At 41.8% G+C, this 18,494-nt stretch overlaps 2 protein-coding genes across 5 annotated transcripts in view; one reads left to right on the top strand and one right to left on the bottom strand.

Annotated features, from left to right (window-relative positions):
• Positions 1-12,965, top strand: part of LOC113240192 (GATA-binding factor A-like) — a 57,397-nt gene extending 44,432 nt beyond the window's left edge. The window contains exons 2-8 of one of the 4 annotated variants that reach the window (XM_026477438.1): positions 819-1,063; positions 5,558-5,692; positions 9,214-9,305; positions 9,996-10,129; positions 10,239-10,366; positions 10,775-11,103; positions 11,264-12,965. In XM_026477438.1, coding sequence (XP_026333223.1) covers positions 880-1,063; positions 5,558-5,692; positions 9,214-9,305; positions 9,996-10,129; positions 10,239-10,366; positions 10,775-11,103; positions 11,264-11,356 — 1,095 coding nt within the window. In that variant the 5' untranslated portion in view covers positions 819-879 and the 3' untranslated portion in view covers positions 11,357-12,965. Of the gene's footprint in view, positions 1-699; positions 1,064-5,025; positions 5,134-5,557; positions 5,693-8,999; positions 9,170-9,213; positions 9,306-9,995; positions 10,130-10,238; positions 10,367-10,774; positions 11,104-11,263 lie in introns of those variants that run through there. The other 3 variants (XM_026477436.1, XM_026477437.1, XM_026477439.1) reach the window with 3 other exon arrangements.
• Positions 12,966-13,013: 48 nt separating this feature from the next.
• Positions 13,014-14,223, bottom strand: LOC113240198 (diamine acetyltransferase 2). The gene is made up of 4 exons (XM_026477446.1): positions 14,068-14,223; positions 13,910-13,961; positions 13,526-13,737; positions 13,014-13,193 (listed from the first exon to the last, which is right to left on the bottom strand). The coding sequence occupies exons 1-4, from the start codon at positions 14,161-14,163 to the stop codon at positions 13,014-13,016; spliced, it is 540 nt and encodes a 179-aa protein (XP_026333231.1). The 5' UTR covers positions 14,164-14,223.
• Positions 14,224-18,494: the final 4,271 nt, after the last annotated feature.

The raw sequence follows: 18,494 nt of genomic DNA on the forward strand, positions 1-18,494 counted from the left end.
GCGAGGATTGTACATACAATATTAGGTAACTGAGTCACTGTTACACGCGGTGACAATTATTTTACTGTTTTATCTGTGGCAGTGTAGTGCTTACTATAAAGTATTACGTTGCAAAATCGGCTGGCAATTGTTTTGAAAGCCGCAAACGTCACGCACGCCGGAACGTGCCGTATCATCTCCGTATCTGCGTTGCATACCGCGGATAGCTTATCGCCGTTACGATTTACTAACCGTTTGCCTTATGCCCCACTCCCCCGCTTCTCTTCAGCTCTACTCATTGTTTAGTAATCATGATCACGTTGCTCTGTTCCAATTATTGGTAAATTCTTGACATAGTTCGTTCGTTCATTTGACACAATTTTAAATTGGCACACGCTATAACTAAGTATTCATGATCAAAAGAATCTAAATAATTTACTTGGGCGGCCAAGTAAATTATTTACATTTATTTCATTTATTGCCCTTTAAGCAATTCCAACAATAATTGTTGATATCGAGTTCTTAGGTTTTCGCGATTGTTACACATAGGAAATGAAAGTATTTTTCCGGATTTAAATCGCGTATATTTGTTTTTTTAAACAAATATTAATTAGTACTGCAGTCTTATGTCTGTTTGGTAACGTCGGTTTGTTTGAAAAAACAAGTATATGCGATTTAAATCCGGAAAAATAGTTTCATTTCCTATAATAATTGATGGGTTATAAAAAAAGGCTTTTCGTTTTGTCTCTACTGACGAACGTCTTCGTTCAAAATATTTACATGAAGAACAACGCGAACATGGTTGTATCTACTAATGGACCAACGTCCTTTTCTTTTAGTTGTTCCTGTGTCGAGCTGAAAATGACATCGCACTGAACGGCACCAGAAAAAACCGGCAGAATGTTCGGCGGACAAGGCGGGGGCGCGGGCGCGGGCTACGGCAGCGTAGGAAGCGAGTGCGGCGACGGCTACGCGCTGGGCTACGCTGCGGCGGGCAGCCGCTACGCTCACTTCCCGCACCAGAACGTGTGGCACCACCACGCCGCCGCAGCCGCAGCGACTGCGGCGCACCACGATCAGTACCGTAAGTACAATTAACCTTTACGCTCCATTACTAGTTCCACCTTCAACATCGTATACGCAACAAATACGTGCCGAATCCAAGATACATTTGCGCACTAGCCGCGGTTCACCGCGTACATTTGCCGATAGCACTCCTAGCAAGTGACGATCTGAAACCACAACAAAAATGTCTGATCCGGTAATCCCACAAGACACTGCAAAATTGAAGGAAAAAAGGATAAGAGGAAAAATCAGCTAAATGCAATGTTTTACGGCGATTGCCTAACGGACCATCGTCATGCGTCACCGGCAGCGGTCACTTTGTATAGACGCGAACGTGCGCACGCGTTGCTGTTTTCAGCACTTCGTAGTCGCAAGGTACAGGGAAATAACAAGACAAGAGGAAAATAAACAAAATATTATATATGAAATTAGCTTTACAAATACCTCACACGATTCAAACAGTTCGATTGAAAAAAGACTTATAAGTTGTATGAAACGAGCAAAGACAGTACGGAAAATTGAAGTAGCAAAAACCCCAGTGAGGTGACTTAAATATGTACCTAATTGAAACATACATTTTGGCGGCGACGCAAACAGGAGAAATAGCTGAACCATGTACGAGTAAATGATGGTTTGGTTGAAAAAACAAATTTATTGGAAATGAAACTATTTTTCCGGATGTAAATCGCGTATATTTGTTTTTTCAAACAAGCCGACGTTTCGCGATTTAAATCCGGAAAAGTAGTTTCATTTCCTACACAGAAAAAAAGGATTTCTACTAATAAGAAAGAGCAATTTCTTAAAATATTTGCTAATTCTGAAAAAATATTTATTAAAAGTAATAAAATATTGTCACTACAAAAATACTGCTTATCTTTTTCTAATACAATTTTACTCTTAACTTTATTCTAACTTTGAGACAAATACGTTCACTTCAAGATTTTATTTCATTTCTAATCAATTAATTGGACATTACTTATATCAAGAAATTTTTACCTCTTACATCAAATTTAAATAATCTTAAATGAATTCAAAATTTCTTGGGTGTATTTTAAGAAAATATATTCTTAAACAAAAAAAGAAAATAGTTTTCTATTCAGATTAATATTCTAAATTCTAGAGTATATTCTTAAAGCAACATTTCGTTGCGTTTTCATAGTCAATCTTGTCGTGACATGTCGCCGAAGGCACACGCGGTAACGATTACTTTTACTTGTGCTTGTAATCATAAAAATCATAAACAGTCATTTATCCAAAGAAACAATACGTAGTATCTCTAGTTTGTTAGGGTGTTCTTTATAGTCATAATTTAAGAAATTTGGTTACAGCATGAAATCAAACTATATACACTTGTAACAAGCATAACATGCAATTAGTTCCATCACGCCACTGCTAGATGGCATTAGATGTACTCTGAAACGCGCTATCGTTTTGTTAACTTCAATAGTATAAAGTCATCTCATATATTTGGAATTGTTAGTGCTTTCTGCCGCTGTAGCATTTATACGGCACTGGATGGTCCTCAAGTATTTGAGAAGATTCCATATTTCCATCCTATTTCTGCTACTTTAAGGTTTGGCACTGTTGGGTCCATAACCCTGTAAATTTTATCCTTTTTGATATTAGAAAACATAAATCTTCACTCAAACAATTAAGTACCTCTCAATTTTTCATTCTTTTTTTTTTCAAATCAAAATCGGACATTTCTAGTAACAAATAAATATTTTGTTGAATCTAGAGTGGCTTTGTGACTTAAAGTAAATTAATTTGCTCTTGGATTAAATATTTTTGTCTTGTAACGAAAATACACTTTTGAGACGTTTTTTTACTATTATCAAGTAATTATTCTCTAGCGTCTATAGGGAGAGAATCGTTTTGTTGGATTTAATAAATTTGTCTTCATAAAAAGAATTTTGTCTTTTTCTAAGTAATCTGTTTTTACCGTGTATGTGTAACAATCGCGAAAACCTGAGAACTCGATAAAACAAATTTATGTTTCGCGATTTTGATTGGAAAAAAAATGGAGATCTGTTAGATAAAGTAAGATGCGATGACGATGATTGAGCAAAATGAAACCTACCTACATCATATTGTAAGATATACCTGGAAGCAGTAGAGCTCCTGGTGAAAGAGTTCGTCTAGGGAAGTACCTACTGCCACTTTACCCATTTCTGCCACCAAGCAGTATGTGCGAGCATTACTGCGTTCCGGTTTTTAAGGGTACCCTTGGGTACCCTTAAAAACCTTTCACTAGTACCCTTGGGTACTAGTGAAATTACAGGCACATGGGAATTGTCAATTTAGATATATCTCTGAGATCTTTGCGCTTCTATGACGATGAGTTAATGTTCTGAGTGGCTCTGCAACTGTAATGGACAGGCGTGGCATCAGACGCACGACGTGTTCGCAGGTGCTGTTCGTTTCTATCAGTCAAAAGTTTAAGGAGACTGGTATCATGACTCAAATATTTTGTATGCCCGTAAAAATATACGTACATAATTTCATTAAGAAAGAAGATATCCACATTATATATTAACCTTAGAACCAAGTCCAAACTCATGGTACCACGGTTTCAATAACTAAGGGAGATGCCACACAGGCGTTGCGTCGTCGTCGCAACTGCGTTGATTGCAACGGACGGAGTGCCACACGAGCTGTTCCATCGACGCTCGCTGTTTCAACGTACCGTATGGTATGTCGTTCTGATTTATATGGAGGTAGTACAACGCAGTTGCGACGACGTAACGTCGACGCAACACCCGTGTGGCATCTCCCTAAAGTAAACGATTCTTTTATGGGCATTGTATCATTTTTACAATGAGATTCCGGAGCATAAGTAGGTATAATAAATTATTTTTTAATATTATTTATTTTCCTAAGTTTAAAACTGACGGAAGTCCGCTCATAGCGGCTGTAGAAGGCAGAGCGGCTATGCTCGATTACTCGGTCATTTCCCACCTCCTCGCTCTCTCTCCGGGGCAGTCGCTTGCCACCTGTGGGAACTCGCGCGCACACTCTTGTGCCGATAATTTTAATTCATTCCGTTTTGAAGAAAACATGCGACGTAAATTCATTTCGTTTCTATCAAACCTTGCTTTCTTTGTAAGTATATTATTGCTATGATTGTAGTGTTTTACATCTATCTGGCAGAGTTTTTGTGATATTTGTTTGAAGGTATAGGTAGTTACATTTTGTACTTCGTATTTTGAGGTTTGAATTTAGTTTTAAAATAAAATTGTCAAAGAGGCAAAGCGGCTCGGGTAAAGCGGTTACCTAGCCGGTATATGAATATGAAATGTATAAATAGCCAAGTAGTTTCTTGTAGATGGTAAACAATTACGTATAAACGAAAGACAACGCCGAAACACACCGGTACTGCACGCCACCGCACTCCTCAACTCCGTTCAAGTCCGTTCTCGAGGCTGCACCGCATTCTGATTTAGGTATTTGATAGCACGATTGGACGTCTGATGAGTGAATATAGGAAAGTATTTGAACAAATGAGGTGCAGTTCTGTGAAATGTAGCATGTTTATTATTTTTTATCGTTGTTTCTGTGTTTGTAGCAATTTGGACTTTTATCTTTTTATCGAGTTGTTAGATAATATATAGATTTTTCAATGATAAGTTTTCACACCGGCAACTGTCTTCTCGACGGTCGGACGGTCTTCTCAATGAAAAGCCGTCTTTACAAATTGTCACGAACAGAGACCGCAAACACGTTGCCAGTTGTGAGCACCACAGGCAGAGAACCCTACAACTTCCACACGATGGCGACGTATCAAACGACACAGAGATATTGTATGGAATTAAAATAAATAGAGCAATTGGAACTGTACGCACGCGATTGCCCGTGGCCTGTAATTGTGATGATGATCAAGCGTAGTGCGGTGAATCAGCGGCGATAACGCGAGTCTCGTATGCGCAAGCGCCGATCGATGCCGCGCCGCAGCGGCAGTGTGCGTTGTGACCTCTGACCGCCGAGTCGCGTCTCTGCAATTCTCAGTGACCTCTCGACCTCGAACGCGTGTCACGATGGACTCCATCCCTCTCACGACCAACTGGCTGCAAAACATTGCCCTGCTCGCAGGTTAGTTCGCCGCGCACATCAGCTCACCAAAAACATTGCACCTACGAATGTCTACATTGTTTTACATGTTGTAATATGAAAGTTAATAACGTTAAAGAACCGAAGTACCTGATGTAAAAAACTAATCTATTCGCCTCGTCAAAGTATCATTGCAGCAGCAAAGTTTATATCGTTTAAAGTTTACTGATTCCATTAGGTAATCGGTGTTCGTCCGTTATCAAACATTCGTATCTTTGACATGTGTATCTATTAACAATTTTAACGATGTAGGTTAACTTACACATATAAGTAGTTTTACTAATTGTAAAACGTTTGAATTCCTTTTCCATATGCCTGCAGCAGCCTGGAAACGTCTCTTGCTATAGTATATTTATCAAAATACGGGATGCGGGGATAAGGTAATAACAGCGAGGTTATTTTTCAGCAGGTGGTGGCGGCGTGGGCAGCGTGGGCAGCGTCGGCGGCGTGGGCGGCGTGGGCGGGGCCATCTACGGGCAGAACATGGTGATGGGCTCGTGGTGCGCGCCCTACGACGCACTGCAGCGGCCCTCGGCTTACGGTAAAGTTAACACATAGGTAGTCCTAGTTAGCACCCATTTAGCACCTAACACAAAGCACAATATAAACATTATACCTATTTCGTGTCAACTTTATTTAACGTGTAGGGTGGATAGACGAGAACGGGCTTAGGTCACATATAATTTAATGAACCTGCATAAAGGTGTACCTAATAGGTGCATACGATATTACTTAGAGGTCTCTATAATTATACTTTTATAACTTAGACATATGTAAAAAAATGTATCAGTCGATGTAAGTAGGTGGGTTTCCAAGGTTTCAATTGACTACGAACGAATGTAATCGCCAGAGGTCACAGTCATTCAGCTTTCGAAGGTATATACGAAATACGTACACAACTATGTATGTAACGTAACACAAGAGTTAGAGAGAAATAAATAGGTGCATGCCTACTTAGCTGGGTACGCAACATACTTGGGTACAAGCAATAACGTGCTGAGACAACAATCAGTGATAAAGCACGCGCCTACATGTCATATAATTCCTACTCATTGCCGACCCAAGCACTTCGTAATAATATGTACCTAGTAGGTATATTATTATTGCAATAAACAACATGCTGCCTTAACTTAATCCTTACCGAAGTATAAATAATTATTTACATCGTCAGTTATGCTAAACCAACAAATAACTAAAATACAAGTAAGGGTTGGAAGAAATTTCTTTATGGGATAAGCCCGTCCTTATACACTATTTTTTTATTTATTGCTAACCCACAATTTTATTGTGATAGGTGTAACTTTTTTAAATTTTGAAATAAAAAGTAATAAGTAACTTTCGCAATTTTGTATGCAATATTTTGTAAAACTCAACATTTGTGTGCGTTTTATTTTCTTGGTAAATATAATTACGGTAAATAAACGCAATATTGTAGGTATCTTTATTGCACACATAGGCAACAATATCCACAAAAAGGACTATGCATTAAATTGTTCCTTAAATAGGCGACATTAACAGGAACTAAAATTAAGAACACAATTCTCACACCCAAAAACTCACTTGAAAAAATACCTACATATTTACCTTAGTAAAAATTACCTATTTTACGTTAGTAATAATTATCCACGACTGCGAGCTTTTTAACCAAATATATTAAAATATTTATAAACGAATACGTAAGCGGTGAGCTAAGTAGGTACCTATTTATTAAAATTATTGTCACTAATTACAGGGTCTTACAGCATTAGGGATTTTTATTCTTTTCACGACATCGGGCAGAATCCTATTAAACTAGAAATAATCATTTAGTAATGAATCACGAAAGTTTTAAATGTTATTTATGTAGGCATTCATGTAAAACAAGAGAGGAATCAGTGAAGCGGCTGTTATCGGCGCGGACGCGGACTGGCTTGATCGTTGTAGTCATGTTGCATTGGCACATTGTGTGTGCTTAGCTATAAGTTCGGTGGCCACGGGCCTCCGGGCCTACAATCGCTACAATTACGGATAAATTACTCACTGGCTTTTTGTTACCACTTCGCTGGAAATCAAACCGCTTACGTAAATTTGCTTCAAGGAAAATGATCAACGTTTGTTAATACGGTTTTTGGTGATTAACGATTCGCAATTCTTCAGTAAAACATCAGAGTTGTCTATGCCGAGCGAACACTGTACATACATTTCCACAGTCACTACCTACATCGCCACGTAAAATGAAATAATATTATCAAGTCGTTTTCAAACCTAGGTACCGACTCGTGCGGTACAGGGTCAAGAGCACGTCAAGCTTTATACTTAAAGACTTAAATCCAACTCTATGCAGTTTACTATCGAAACGCTTACGTCCAAAGTACAAAGTGTCAAGCTTGATGTGCTCTTGACTGTACCAATGAACTGGTTCCAGCTAGTATACCTACTTATTAAAAAATGTAAGACGTCTAGAAATTAGAATTACATACACAATGGAAGGAAAGGGAAGGATGTTGCGTTTTTGTATCAGGTGTGAGCTACTCACAAATAAACACATACATAATTACCTCCGAGTACCTCCGAGTACCTCCGAGTACCTACCTAATGTCGTGTTTCCTCGAGCGGAATCCCGACCGCAGACTAAATAGGGCCGATACCTTATCGCCCCTTAATTGTATTAAACAAGAGGAAAAACAACAGACTTATCGCACACTTAGCTTACCTATTTTCTTGTACTCACTGGTTTCCCATAAGATAAGTGTCATCCCGCAACGCGTGGTATTTACTTAGGTAGATATTACCTATTATCATTCAACAGTGATCGAATAATGAATCATCATATTACCAGTCAACCGTGACCATGGGACCTATAAATCCGGAAAAATAGCTTCATTTCCTATGTGTAACACTCGCGAACACCTAAGAATTCGCTGGATATAGGTATACCTTCCAAACGGCATTGCGAAGTCATTGTTATACTGGGCATAAAATAATTCGAGATCAGCAAACAGAAGCTGCGAGTGGGATGCGGGGCGAAGAGAGGGTGTTATCGAGCGCACAGTGATAACTCGACAATAATACGCGTCGGAACGTGCGCGTGCGGCTATTGCGCTGTGCCCAGCGCGACGATCTTCCACGAACCACTGACCGTGCCGCCCGCCGCGCCGGCAGCTGATAATCAACACTGTAGATATATCATTATAATAAGCACTCTTTCAAAACGTGCATTGTAAGCTGCTTCGTGTTACGCAATTTTGATGATTCGACTTTGTTTACAATTAAACAAACGTATTTTATGAACACTTTGAATGAAATAATAATAATAAATATATTTATCTCCACTATTCAAAATACATACCTACCAAGTGTAGGAAACGAAATTGAATGTCTACGCGCGCTGTTTCAACGCACCGTGTGGCACGTCCTTCCGATTTATATGTAGTAGTACAACGCAGTTGCGACGACGACGCAACGCCCGTGCGGCATCTCCCCAAATCGCGTATATTTATTGATTTTTTTTCAAACAAGTAACAATCAGACGAGATGTGCCTTCACAGATCCCATATTCTCGGTCTCTAAATCGGGTCCTTGCCCAAAACGTTGGTTTGTTTGAAAAACCAAATATATATATTCTATTCTATTCTATTCTATTCCTATGTGTAACAATCGCAAAAACCTAGTAACTCGATACATACCTACTACGTAGGTTATTACCTAGTTTGTACCCACGAGCAGAAGAGAAAACCCTTTCATTTAAACGTTTTTCTTTTAAACTAAAATGGTAGGCAGTGCCGGTTCCTGCGCGGTGCTATTGCCTACCGTGGAATAGTGTACCTATATCGTCGAAAGGTAATTAGTTAGCAGGCGACTATGCTCAGATGGTGTACTGGAGGCATACGAGGAGGGGCGCGAGTGCGTCAACTGCGGCGCGAACAACACGCCGCTGTGGCGGCGCGACTCCACCGGCCACTACCTGTGCAACGCGTGTGGCCTGTACCACAAGATCAATGGCGTCAATCGGCCGCTGGTCAAGCCGAGCAAACGGCTGGTGAGTCTCCAACGCTAGTCTAGTAACGCCTCTGTTTGCGACAGGTGCCGACGCGGAGCTGCTCACGCGCTTCTATAAGGAGGGCTCCGTGCAGAGATGGATGAGTGTGGAGGGCATGGCCAGGGGCATGAAGAAGGTGAGTCGGTGGCGTGTAGACTAGTGCATGCATCCTTTGTACGAATAATCCGGTTGCGCACGCGGTTTTTTCGATTATTATCGCAGTGGCTTCGAGTGAGTGATAGGAAACTACACGCTACCGCTCTCCACTTAGCTCGGTGCCGCTTTTGCTTCTTTTCAGTACTTTTTTACACAACTTTAGTTATCGTTCGACTTCCTTCGGCGGTTCCGGCTGATATATCGTATCACAAAACCTGACGTAACTGCATGCTCGGCGGGTGACAGTTGCTGGATGTTCGAAGTCTCGCTGTAGTGCGTACTTAGGTGTATGTACATATAACTACTAGTACTTAATATCGAATGAAACTGATTCGCTATTGAATATGCACGACCAATTGAAATCTATTGGTGGATAGCAAACCGCGCATCTCGGTGATTACAATAGGCTGTAATGGGCGTGTGGCCAACAATGGTGCGACGCTCCGCCCGTCGGCGTAACGTCTTCCTTTTGTATTGTTTACTCGCTTTGGATGACATGATGAAAGGTATTATTATTTTTTTAATTAACTGGTGGATTTGCATGTTTAGGTAACTAATTACAAATGTAGTAGACTTTTAACTGTTACTTGTGCCTCGCAACATGTTTGCATAATTTAGTTGTCTTTAGCGTAATAAGGTGAGGCTAAGTGAGTTACGTTGTGTTGCGTAGTCGGCGGCGCGACGGCACGGGCAGTGCTGCACGAACTGCGGTTCACGAAACACAACGCTGTGGCGACGCAACAATGACGGAGAGCCCGTCTGCAATGCCTGCGGCCTCTACTACAAGCTACACGGTATCAACCGGTAAACGAACAACTTATATTCTATTATAAGTATTACAATCATTTCTTACAAATACCTACAAAAATATCTATGCTATTCGTCCAATGTTCATATTTTTTATACTTTACAGACCGCTAGCGATGCGAAAAGACGGCATTCAGACGAGAAAGCGAAAACCGAAGAAGAGTACCGCCAACGGAGCGAAGCCAGCCGTTGATGCCAACAAGAAAGAGGGACACAACTCCCCGGGGATCGACGGTAAGCAACATTAACGTAATTCATTCGCTGTAAAGTTACCGCCTAGGTCTAATTAGATAGCATCTGCCTACTTATTACCGTACTTATTATTCGTTGTCGTTTTAAAAGACAGAACGGCGCGAAATCGTTGACGATATTTGCGCATTTAACGGACCGAGGTGTTAATTCACGGAAGCCCGTATCGAATCGAGCAATGAAAAGTTGACTGTTCTAAATTTCTAATTACCGAACGGTAGCCATCAATCGTGTTAACAGCTATAATTATAGATCATAATATAAACTCACATCGCGACTTCTAATTTCGGTTAATGAACAGGAAGAACGGTCTACCGATGACATGCCTACCTACTAACTTCAAATGATATGCAACGTAAAGGTATCCGCAGACACGTGATGAATTAATTTCAGAGAGCAAGCCCAACCTGCCGGAGGGGGCGCTGCCTCCGAGCGCGGCCCTGGCACACGCGAAACAGCGCGAGCCGCTGCCCGCGCCAGACGCCTCCCCGCACGGCCACGGCCACGGCCACGGCCACGGCGGCCACCACGCCGGTGCCCCTCACGGCCACGGCGGCCACAGCCAGTACGGGCTGGCGTTGGGCGGCGCGGGCTTCCTGTCGCCGCCGGCGCTCTTCAACATCAAGAGCGAACCCAGCGCCGCCTCCGGCTACGACTCGTACGCGCACGCCACGCCGCCGCAGCATTACCATTCGCATCAGCATTACTTGCACGCGCTCCAGGTATAGCCTTCTTCACTTTTACTCCTTCTTTCTCTTGTGTCCCTCGACCGTTCCCAGCCGGGGAGCTTGGAGTTGCCGGGCCGGCGGCAAATTAATTTGACTTTCTATCTCGAAGCTCGCGGAAACATTATTTCATTAGTACCACTCAACTCTGTTTCAGTACGGCCTGGGCAACAGCGAGGAGGAAGAGGGCAGCGGTTTCCTGCACCAGCGCAACGTGACAGCGCACGCCAAACTCATGGCGTCCACGTAGCGGCGGCGCCGACCTCCGCTTTGCGCCTTTGCCGAGGGCCGTAAACGCCTTGACGCAGATCTCTGACACTAGCGCAATTCGCTAGTCTCGTAGTGATTCACCCCCCCGCGCTGCACTTGTTAAACCGGCCAGTATTCGAGTGCCTTCTTTAAACTCGCAGCGTCTGCATCGAGTGAACTTTAATGGGGATGTTTGTCCTTTACTTCTCGCTTGAAGATCTCGATCTCAACAGACTCTTAAGGTTTCCAACCCCTTGTTACTGCCATACGTTAGTGGCAAATAGAAGTGTTTTGTTTTGTTTTAAGGTTAATGGTAAATTTGAACTCGACTGACCGACTATCGATGAATATAGATTATAATAGATTATTTAGATAAAATTTATTGCGTGTGTATTTAATCAGATAGAATGTACAGTCAAGAGCACATCAAGCCAGACTTCGAACCGTTCTTATAGAGTTCGATTAAAATTATGTGTCAAGCTTGATGTACACTTGACCTGTTTCGCCGTATGTTACGTATAAATAGCAATGCAGTGCCCTCATCCGCAGTACCTACCCTGTAAATAGTATTTTATTATAATAATCTGTTAACAGACCACACTTATTATAATACGTACCTATATACTTGATTTTAATAACTATAGACGTATAAACATAGAAGTATGACATGTTTTAACTTTTGTATTCGTCTCGCATAGAAAGCAACTACTTGTCTAAAGACGTCACTCTGAATTAACCAGCAGTTCTAAATAGCCCAGTTATTATTCTCATTTAAGTCTCTCTTCGTAGCGTTTGTGGTGGTGTAACAGAGGTGATTATTATTGTTTATTCAAATGATCGTGAATGTTTGGGCTTCCTGTGGTTGTACTATACATACTGCTGTGTTCAGGCAGAGTCGAGTAGGTAATTTAAAGTAAAACCAATTCGGTATAAATAGGACATAAAGCGTTCTTTAACCAACCACGAAAATTGGTTTCTTCTCATTCTACGACTGTAGTTGTAGCAGCCTTTTCGGTAGGTACCTACTTCCTTAAAAGTAACCAAGACTATGCTATATTTCAGTTTTAATTACATATTGTCAGATAATTAGTACTTTTATACATACACGAGTATTGCGATTCACATTCATCGACTTTCTTATGTTAATTATGTAAATAGAACTTAGAGTAATAGTAATTACAGTATTCCCCGAGTATAAACAGTATTTAAAATATCTCACTAAGCATTGTGATAACTTCACTAAAACTTTGGATTGTTATAAATTTAAAAAACTATTCGCGTAGATATTTGTTGTAAAGTTTTCTATTCTTCGTTCTTGTACAAAAGATTGTAAACGTGAAAACTTCTACAGTGACATGCAAATTTTAGTCAAGCCTTTCCGGCGGTCATCGTTACGTAGAACAACGAAGACGCGCCGCTTAGAAGCGTGCGTATCGCGCGAAACTGCGAGGTGTAGTATAGGTTGTAAGTAAAATAAAATGGCATTTATGAATAGTGTATATATTTAGTTAGCTATAATATAAATTAGAACAAGAACATCCGACATGGGTCGCACAGTTGTCACATGGATACAAATTTTGCAATAAACGTATTACGTCGGTAAAGCTACGCCCGCTTTTCTTTGCCTCCCCCGCCCCCGCCCCCGCCCCCCGGCGCCGCTAGGGCTGCGGCGCGTCGGCCGGCGCCAGCGCCCGCAGCGCCGCGCCCGACAGGCGGTAGTAGCACCACCGCTCGGCGGCCGTGAGGTTCACGGCGCCCTTGCTCTCGTAGAAGCGCCGCGCCTCGTTCCACTCCAGCACGTGGAAGTCCAGCCGGCTGCAGCCGCTGGCCGCCGCCTCCTGCCGACGAGCGCCTTCGCGTCACGGCCCCGGCCACGCCACGCGCAGCGGGTCGCTCGAAGGCACGTTCAAATATATTGCAAATAATATTTTAACGTACATTTTAAGAATAGGTGGGAAAGTTTTAAGTTTACAATTCATTGTAAGCCACCGGAACTGGTAAATGGCGGAGATGTCGTATTGGCCGCGACAATACCGCATCGCGATAAAAATGATCGCGACTAGGTCGGGACGTGGCACCTTACGCGCCGTAGTCTCGGTACTGAATTTCATGAGAAAGGAGAAGTACAAGTTGCGGCCGACACGAAGGCGCCGGCGCCCGGCGGCCGTACCTCGGCCACGTGGCGGAAGAGGCGCTGGCCCACGCCGCGGCGCCGCTCGGCGGGGCGCACGTACAGGTCCTCCAGCATCATGGCGCGGCCCTGCCACGTGGAGTACGTGGGGAAGAACAGCGCGTAGCCCAGCAGCGCGGGCGCCGCCGCCAGCTCGGCCACGGAGCAGCGGAACGCCGGCGGCGACGACTCGAAGCCGTCGCGCTCCAGCTCTGCCGAGACGCAGCACGCACAGAATCGCCTAGGGTTTCAACGTAACAGCGCCCGCGTTGTGGCGCACCGTATCAAAAATAAGTATCGAACGAATTTTCATAATGCGGCCACGGTGCTGGTCACCGCCGTGATAACGATATCGAACCGATAAGTTACAATGATTCCGCTCACCTTCGACCGACATTTTCGGACCCTCGGGCATTTTCTCGAAGTCGGCGAGTTCCTGGAAATCAGCTAACGATTCGTGCATCAATTGGAAATACTAAAGTGATACTGATATGAAAAGGTACTATTATAGCCTCAGTATAGTAAATATGAAAGTTCGCCACCTGAATCATTTTTGCCACTGTGGCCATGTCTTCCTTCCTGGCCGGACGTATATTTATTTCGTCGTCGTTGTACTTTATAACGCTGGTGGCACTCATCGTATTCACCAAAAATGCACAAAAAAACAAAAAACAATTTCTTTTATTATACCACCACCACGCGCGCCGTCAGTCAGTCGTTCTCACATGTCTCTCTAAAAAGTCTAAAATGTGATTGTGATCAGTGTTGCCAGACTTTTGCGAAGTTAATTCGGCAATTTAAGTGTGTTATGTAGCCGATATTTGCCCGGGGGTAATTTTTTTCTTATTCTTTGGCACAATTGCGTCCAGCCTTTGGCCACATGCAATTTCATTGGGCTGCCAATTTTTGGTAATTCTTCCAAGTAAATCTTTGCTTCGTTATTGTCATTGCAAAGATTTCTTTGTTGTCGTGGAACTTTGATGTGGGTTTTTGGATAGTAATAGGAAACTAAAAACGGGGAAAGAAAATCGCGGAACAAATATAAAAGCGAATAGAATTTTGAAAAAGTGATCAACAGGATAAGGTAGGTAGTATATTATAGGTAAATCTAAACAATGAACGATGGAAATTATGAGAGGAAATGGTAATGGCTGAAAATAATGTTCGGTGGATAAATAATAATCTAAATTTTAGTATCATTTTACCTTATGAACTGAGCCAGTGCATTATAAACGGAATAATTATTATACGATAGTAACAAAGGAATACTTAGATGTTGATAAAGAAATTTGTAAAGAAATTATATATAAATTGAAAAAACGAAGCACGGTTATATCTTGGACAGAAAAAGAAAAGGTGGTTCAAACTGCCAATGTCTTGTACGCGTTCGCATATTGAATCAGGTATTTATTGAGTCTAACACGATGTCCATATGAGCAAGTATGTCCTAATCTCATTCTTGTAATGATTGAAGCAACACGTTTCTCAAAATGTATACGAAAAAACCAGGGTTGACAGGCATGTCGGGCTGTATAAAATACTTAGGGTCGTATTCTAGAACTCTACTCAATGCTCAAGTCAGGACTTGAGTATGATCAACTGACCTGCCCCTCCGTTGGCGCGGGAGCCCTGACGTAAGTTAGGGCGGCCGAGCGGCGTCGTGGTGAATGTGCACCGACCCCACGGGGCCAATTCAAATTCAACCAGCGGGAGGTAAACCCGGGAGAGTTTTAGTGGGGTAGGCCCTCCAGTCTGGAGGGTGAGTCTCCACATAACCCCTGAGTCTCCCTAGGCTCAGAAATCATACTCAAGTCCTGGCTATTAGGGTCGTATATCCAGTGCTTGAAATCATACTCAATTCTGCTCAAATCCTGACTTGAGCATTGAGTACAGTTCTGGAATACGACTCTTAGAGGATGAAGTCTCGAACCATATTCCAGAACTCTACTCAATGCTCAAGTAAGGACTGGAGTATGATTTGTAGTGCCATACAATTTTTAGACAATTTTCCAGAATCCGAAATATATTTCATAAAGGCAGTGTATTAACTTCAAATCATGTTTAAATAAAAACAAGAACCCAGAAAGCCAATCATCATCATCATTCAGCCATACGACGCCTACTGGTGGACGACGATCGGTCCTGGACTGCCCGCATCCATCGACTTCCCGCGACCTTTACCAGATCGTCGGTCCACCTGGTGGGGGGTCTACCCACTGAGTGTCGTCCGGTGCGCGGTCGCCATTGAAGAACCTTTCCGCCCCAAATTCCGGCCATCGGTTCTCCTAGCTATGTGCCCCGCCCACTGCCACTTCAGCTGAGCAATTCTTCGAGCTATGTCGGTTACCTTAGTTCTCCTACGGATTTCCTCATTTCTGATTCTATCACGTAGGGAAATACCGTTAATATATACCGGAAATACGTCTCTGATCTATATGTAATCAGTGACAACACACACTGGTCGAAGACTTTCATCTTGAGACACTGAGGTAATTTGGACGCGAAGATTTTTTGTAGTTTCCCGAACGCTGCCCATCCGAGCTGGATTCGATGAGAGATCTCTTTCTCAAAGTTGGACTTACCCGACTGGACTGTCTGTCCTAGGTATACGTAATGGTCAACAACTTCAAGTGCAGTGCTCCCAATTTTAACTGGAGCGGGTACAACATGGGCATTCGACATGATCTTCATCTTGTCCATGTTCATTTTAAGACCCACTCTTTGGGAAACACTACTGAGATCTTCGAGCATTGTGTTCAGGTCTCGCAAGGTCTCAGCCATAAGAACTATATCATCTGCAAATCGAAAGTGTGTTACATACTGATCTTGGGTGAGGTGACTGAGGTGTGATGATACTTGATGCCAAGTCCTTTCCAGTCCAAAAGCTTGAAAATATCCTCCAACGCAGCAGTGAATAGTTTCGGAGATATCACATCTCTCCATCTCACGCCTCGTTGCAGTTGAATAGGATTAAAGCTCTGATCCTCTAATCGGACTGACATAGTGGCGTTTTTGTATAAGTACCTTATCACCTCGATATACCTATTTTTCTTGGCACCTTTGGAGAGAATGCAGCACTGCCCAGGTGTCGATCGAATCAAAGGCCTTCTCATAGTCCACAAACGCTAAGCAAAGTGTCCGGTTATACTCCTCAGTCTTCTGTAAGACCTGCCGCAGCGTATGGATGTGGTCTATGGTACTAAAACCCTTTAGGACACCGGCTTGTTCGCGAGGTTGGAAGTTGTCAAACCTGCGGGCGAGACGATTCGTGATAACGCTCGAAAACAACTTATAGATATGGCTCAAAAGATAGTTCTTCAAAAGTGTTTTGTCACTCTTTTTGAAGAACAGGACGACCTCGCTTATGCCCCATGACTTCGGGGTTTGACCTTCGACGATGACAGAATTGAAAGCTTCTGGAAGACATTAAGTATTTGCTTGCCACCCTCCCTTAGAAGTTCTGTAGTGATTCCATCATAGCCAGCCGCTTTGTTGTTCTTGAGTTGTTCGAGTACTAATCTCATACGTCCGGGATATCTTCGGTATAATGTTGGGTAAGCTTGGCTCTGGGGTCTTTAGTCTTGCTTTCAACAGGTGCTTTTGTGGAGAATAGCTGTCGATAAAAACCCAATTGAACGCATGAATTTGGAGATATGTATAGGGAAAAAATAATCCCCGCGTTGGCCACCAGGGGTCTTATGAGCCGATAACTCTATGCTTATTATGTTTAGAGTACTCTTTGGTATCTCTTACTTTTATAATGGTTTGTTTTTCAGTCATAGAGGATGGAAAAAAAATAAAGGTTTCCATAGTCTAAGTTTTCAGTGGATAAATTTCATTTCTCATTGACCAGCAGTGATGCCAGATTAGGCGATTTTTCGCCATTTAGACTATTTCGAGGTGTCGTGCGGCGACTAAAAAAGTCATCGGCAACTCGGTGCTATTTAGGCTATGTTTGAAAGAGTTCATATTCCCCAATTTCCGGCAGCAAGCAGAATTGTAGAATTGTTTTCCTTGATTTTTAGGGATTTTATGGCTTAGGCGAATATCTGCTACTTAACACACATAATTGGCGAATTAACTTCGCAAAATTCTGGCAACACACTCTCATTGTCATTGACAATTCATGATTTTGACAATGACAAATACAATTGCGATTTCGTTCAAAAATTATCATCAACGTTTCTTTATGTATTTTGTCTATGTTGACTACTGTTGTTTATGAAAAATTTCAAATATTGGAAATTTATCCGGAAAATTTTGAGAGATGGGAATAATATAATTTCGAAGGCTTATAATTTATGTCCTATGTTTAGAAATATCTTTCGAGGTTTTATTTATCGTGAATTATAAAATAAACTTCGTACGTCTAGAACGATAATGACATTGGTGCAAAAATTTATTTTTTGAGAAATACGCTTTTGAAATATTTTTATTTACTCTAACTGATTTTTTTTTCGATTGGTATTAATTATAATGTTTTTATGCAAAATATCATTAACAAGGATATAGGCTTTATTTGTGAAAAAGTTTCATTGTTCTCAATCAATATTTTGCTTGCTATTTATTTATTATTTAGGCAGGTACCTACAGTTGCGTCGTTGTTCTTATTAAAATGTTTATTAACTTTAAGTATGCCAGAAGAACATTGACGTAAAGTCAGAACATAAGACTTATAATAAAAATTAATTCTTAGATCGATAGTTAATAATTACTTCAATCAATACAGCATTATACTTTGGAACACGTTTCAGTTTCTAATACTAGCAGTAAGCATAAAGTATATTAAGAGTTTTATTAAAAGTTATATTTCGAGTTCTTAGGTTTTCGCGATTGTTACACATAGGAAATGAAACTATTTCTCCGGATTTAAATCGCGTATATTTGTTTTTCAAACAAACCGACATTTCGGGCCCTTTACAGTCCCATGGTCACGGTTGTCAACTGTGACTTAAATCCGCTTTTTGAA

This window comes from Hyposmocoma kahamanoa, unplaced genomic scaffold (genome assembly GCF_003589595.1).
Source record: "Hyposmocoma kahamanoa isolate Upper Pololo Valley unplaced genomic scaffold, ASM358959v1 122, whole genome shotgun sequence".
Taxonomy (NCBI): domain Eukaryota; kingdom Metazoa; phylum Arthropoda; class Insecta; order Lepidoptera; family Cosmopterigidae; genus Hyposmocoma; species Hyposmocoma kahamanoa.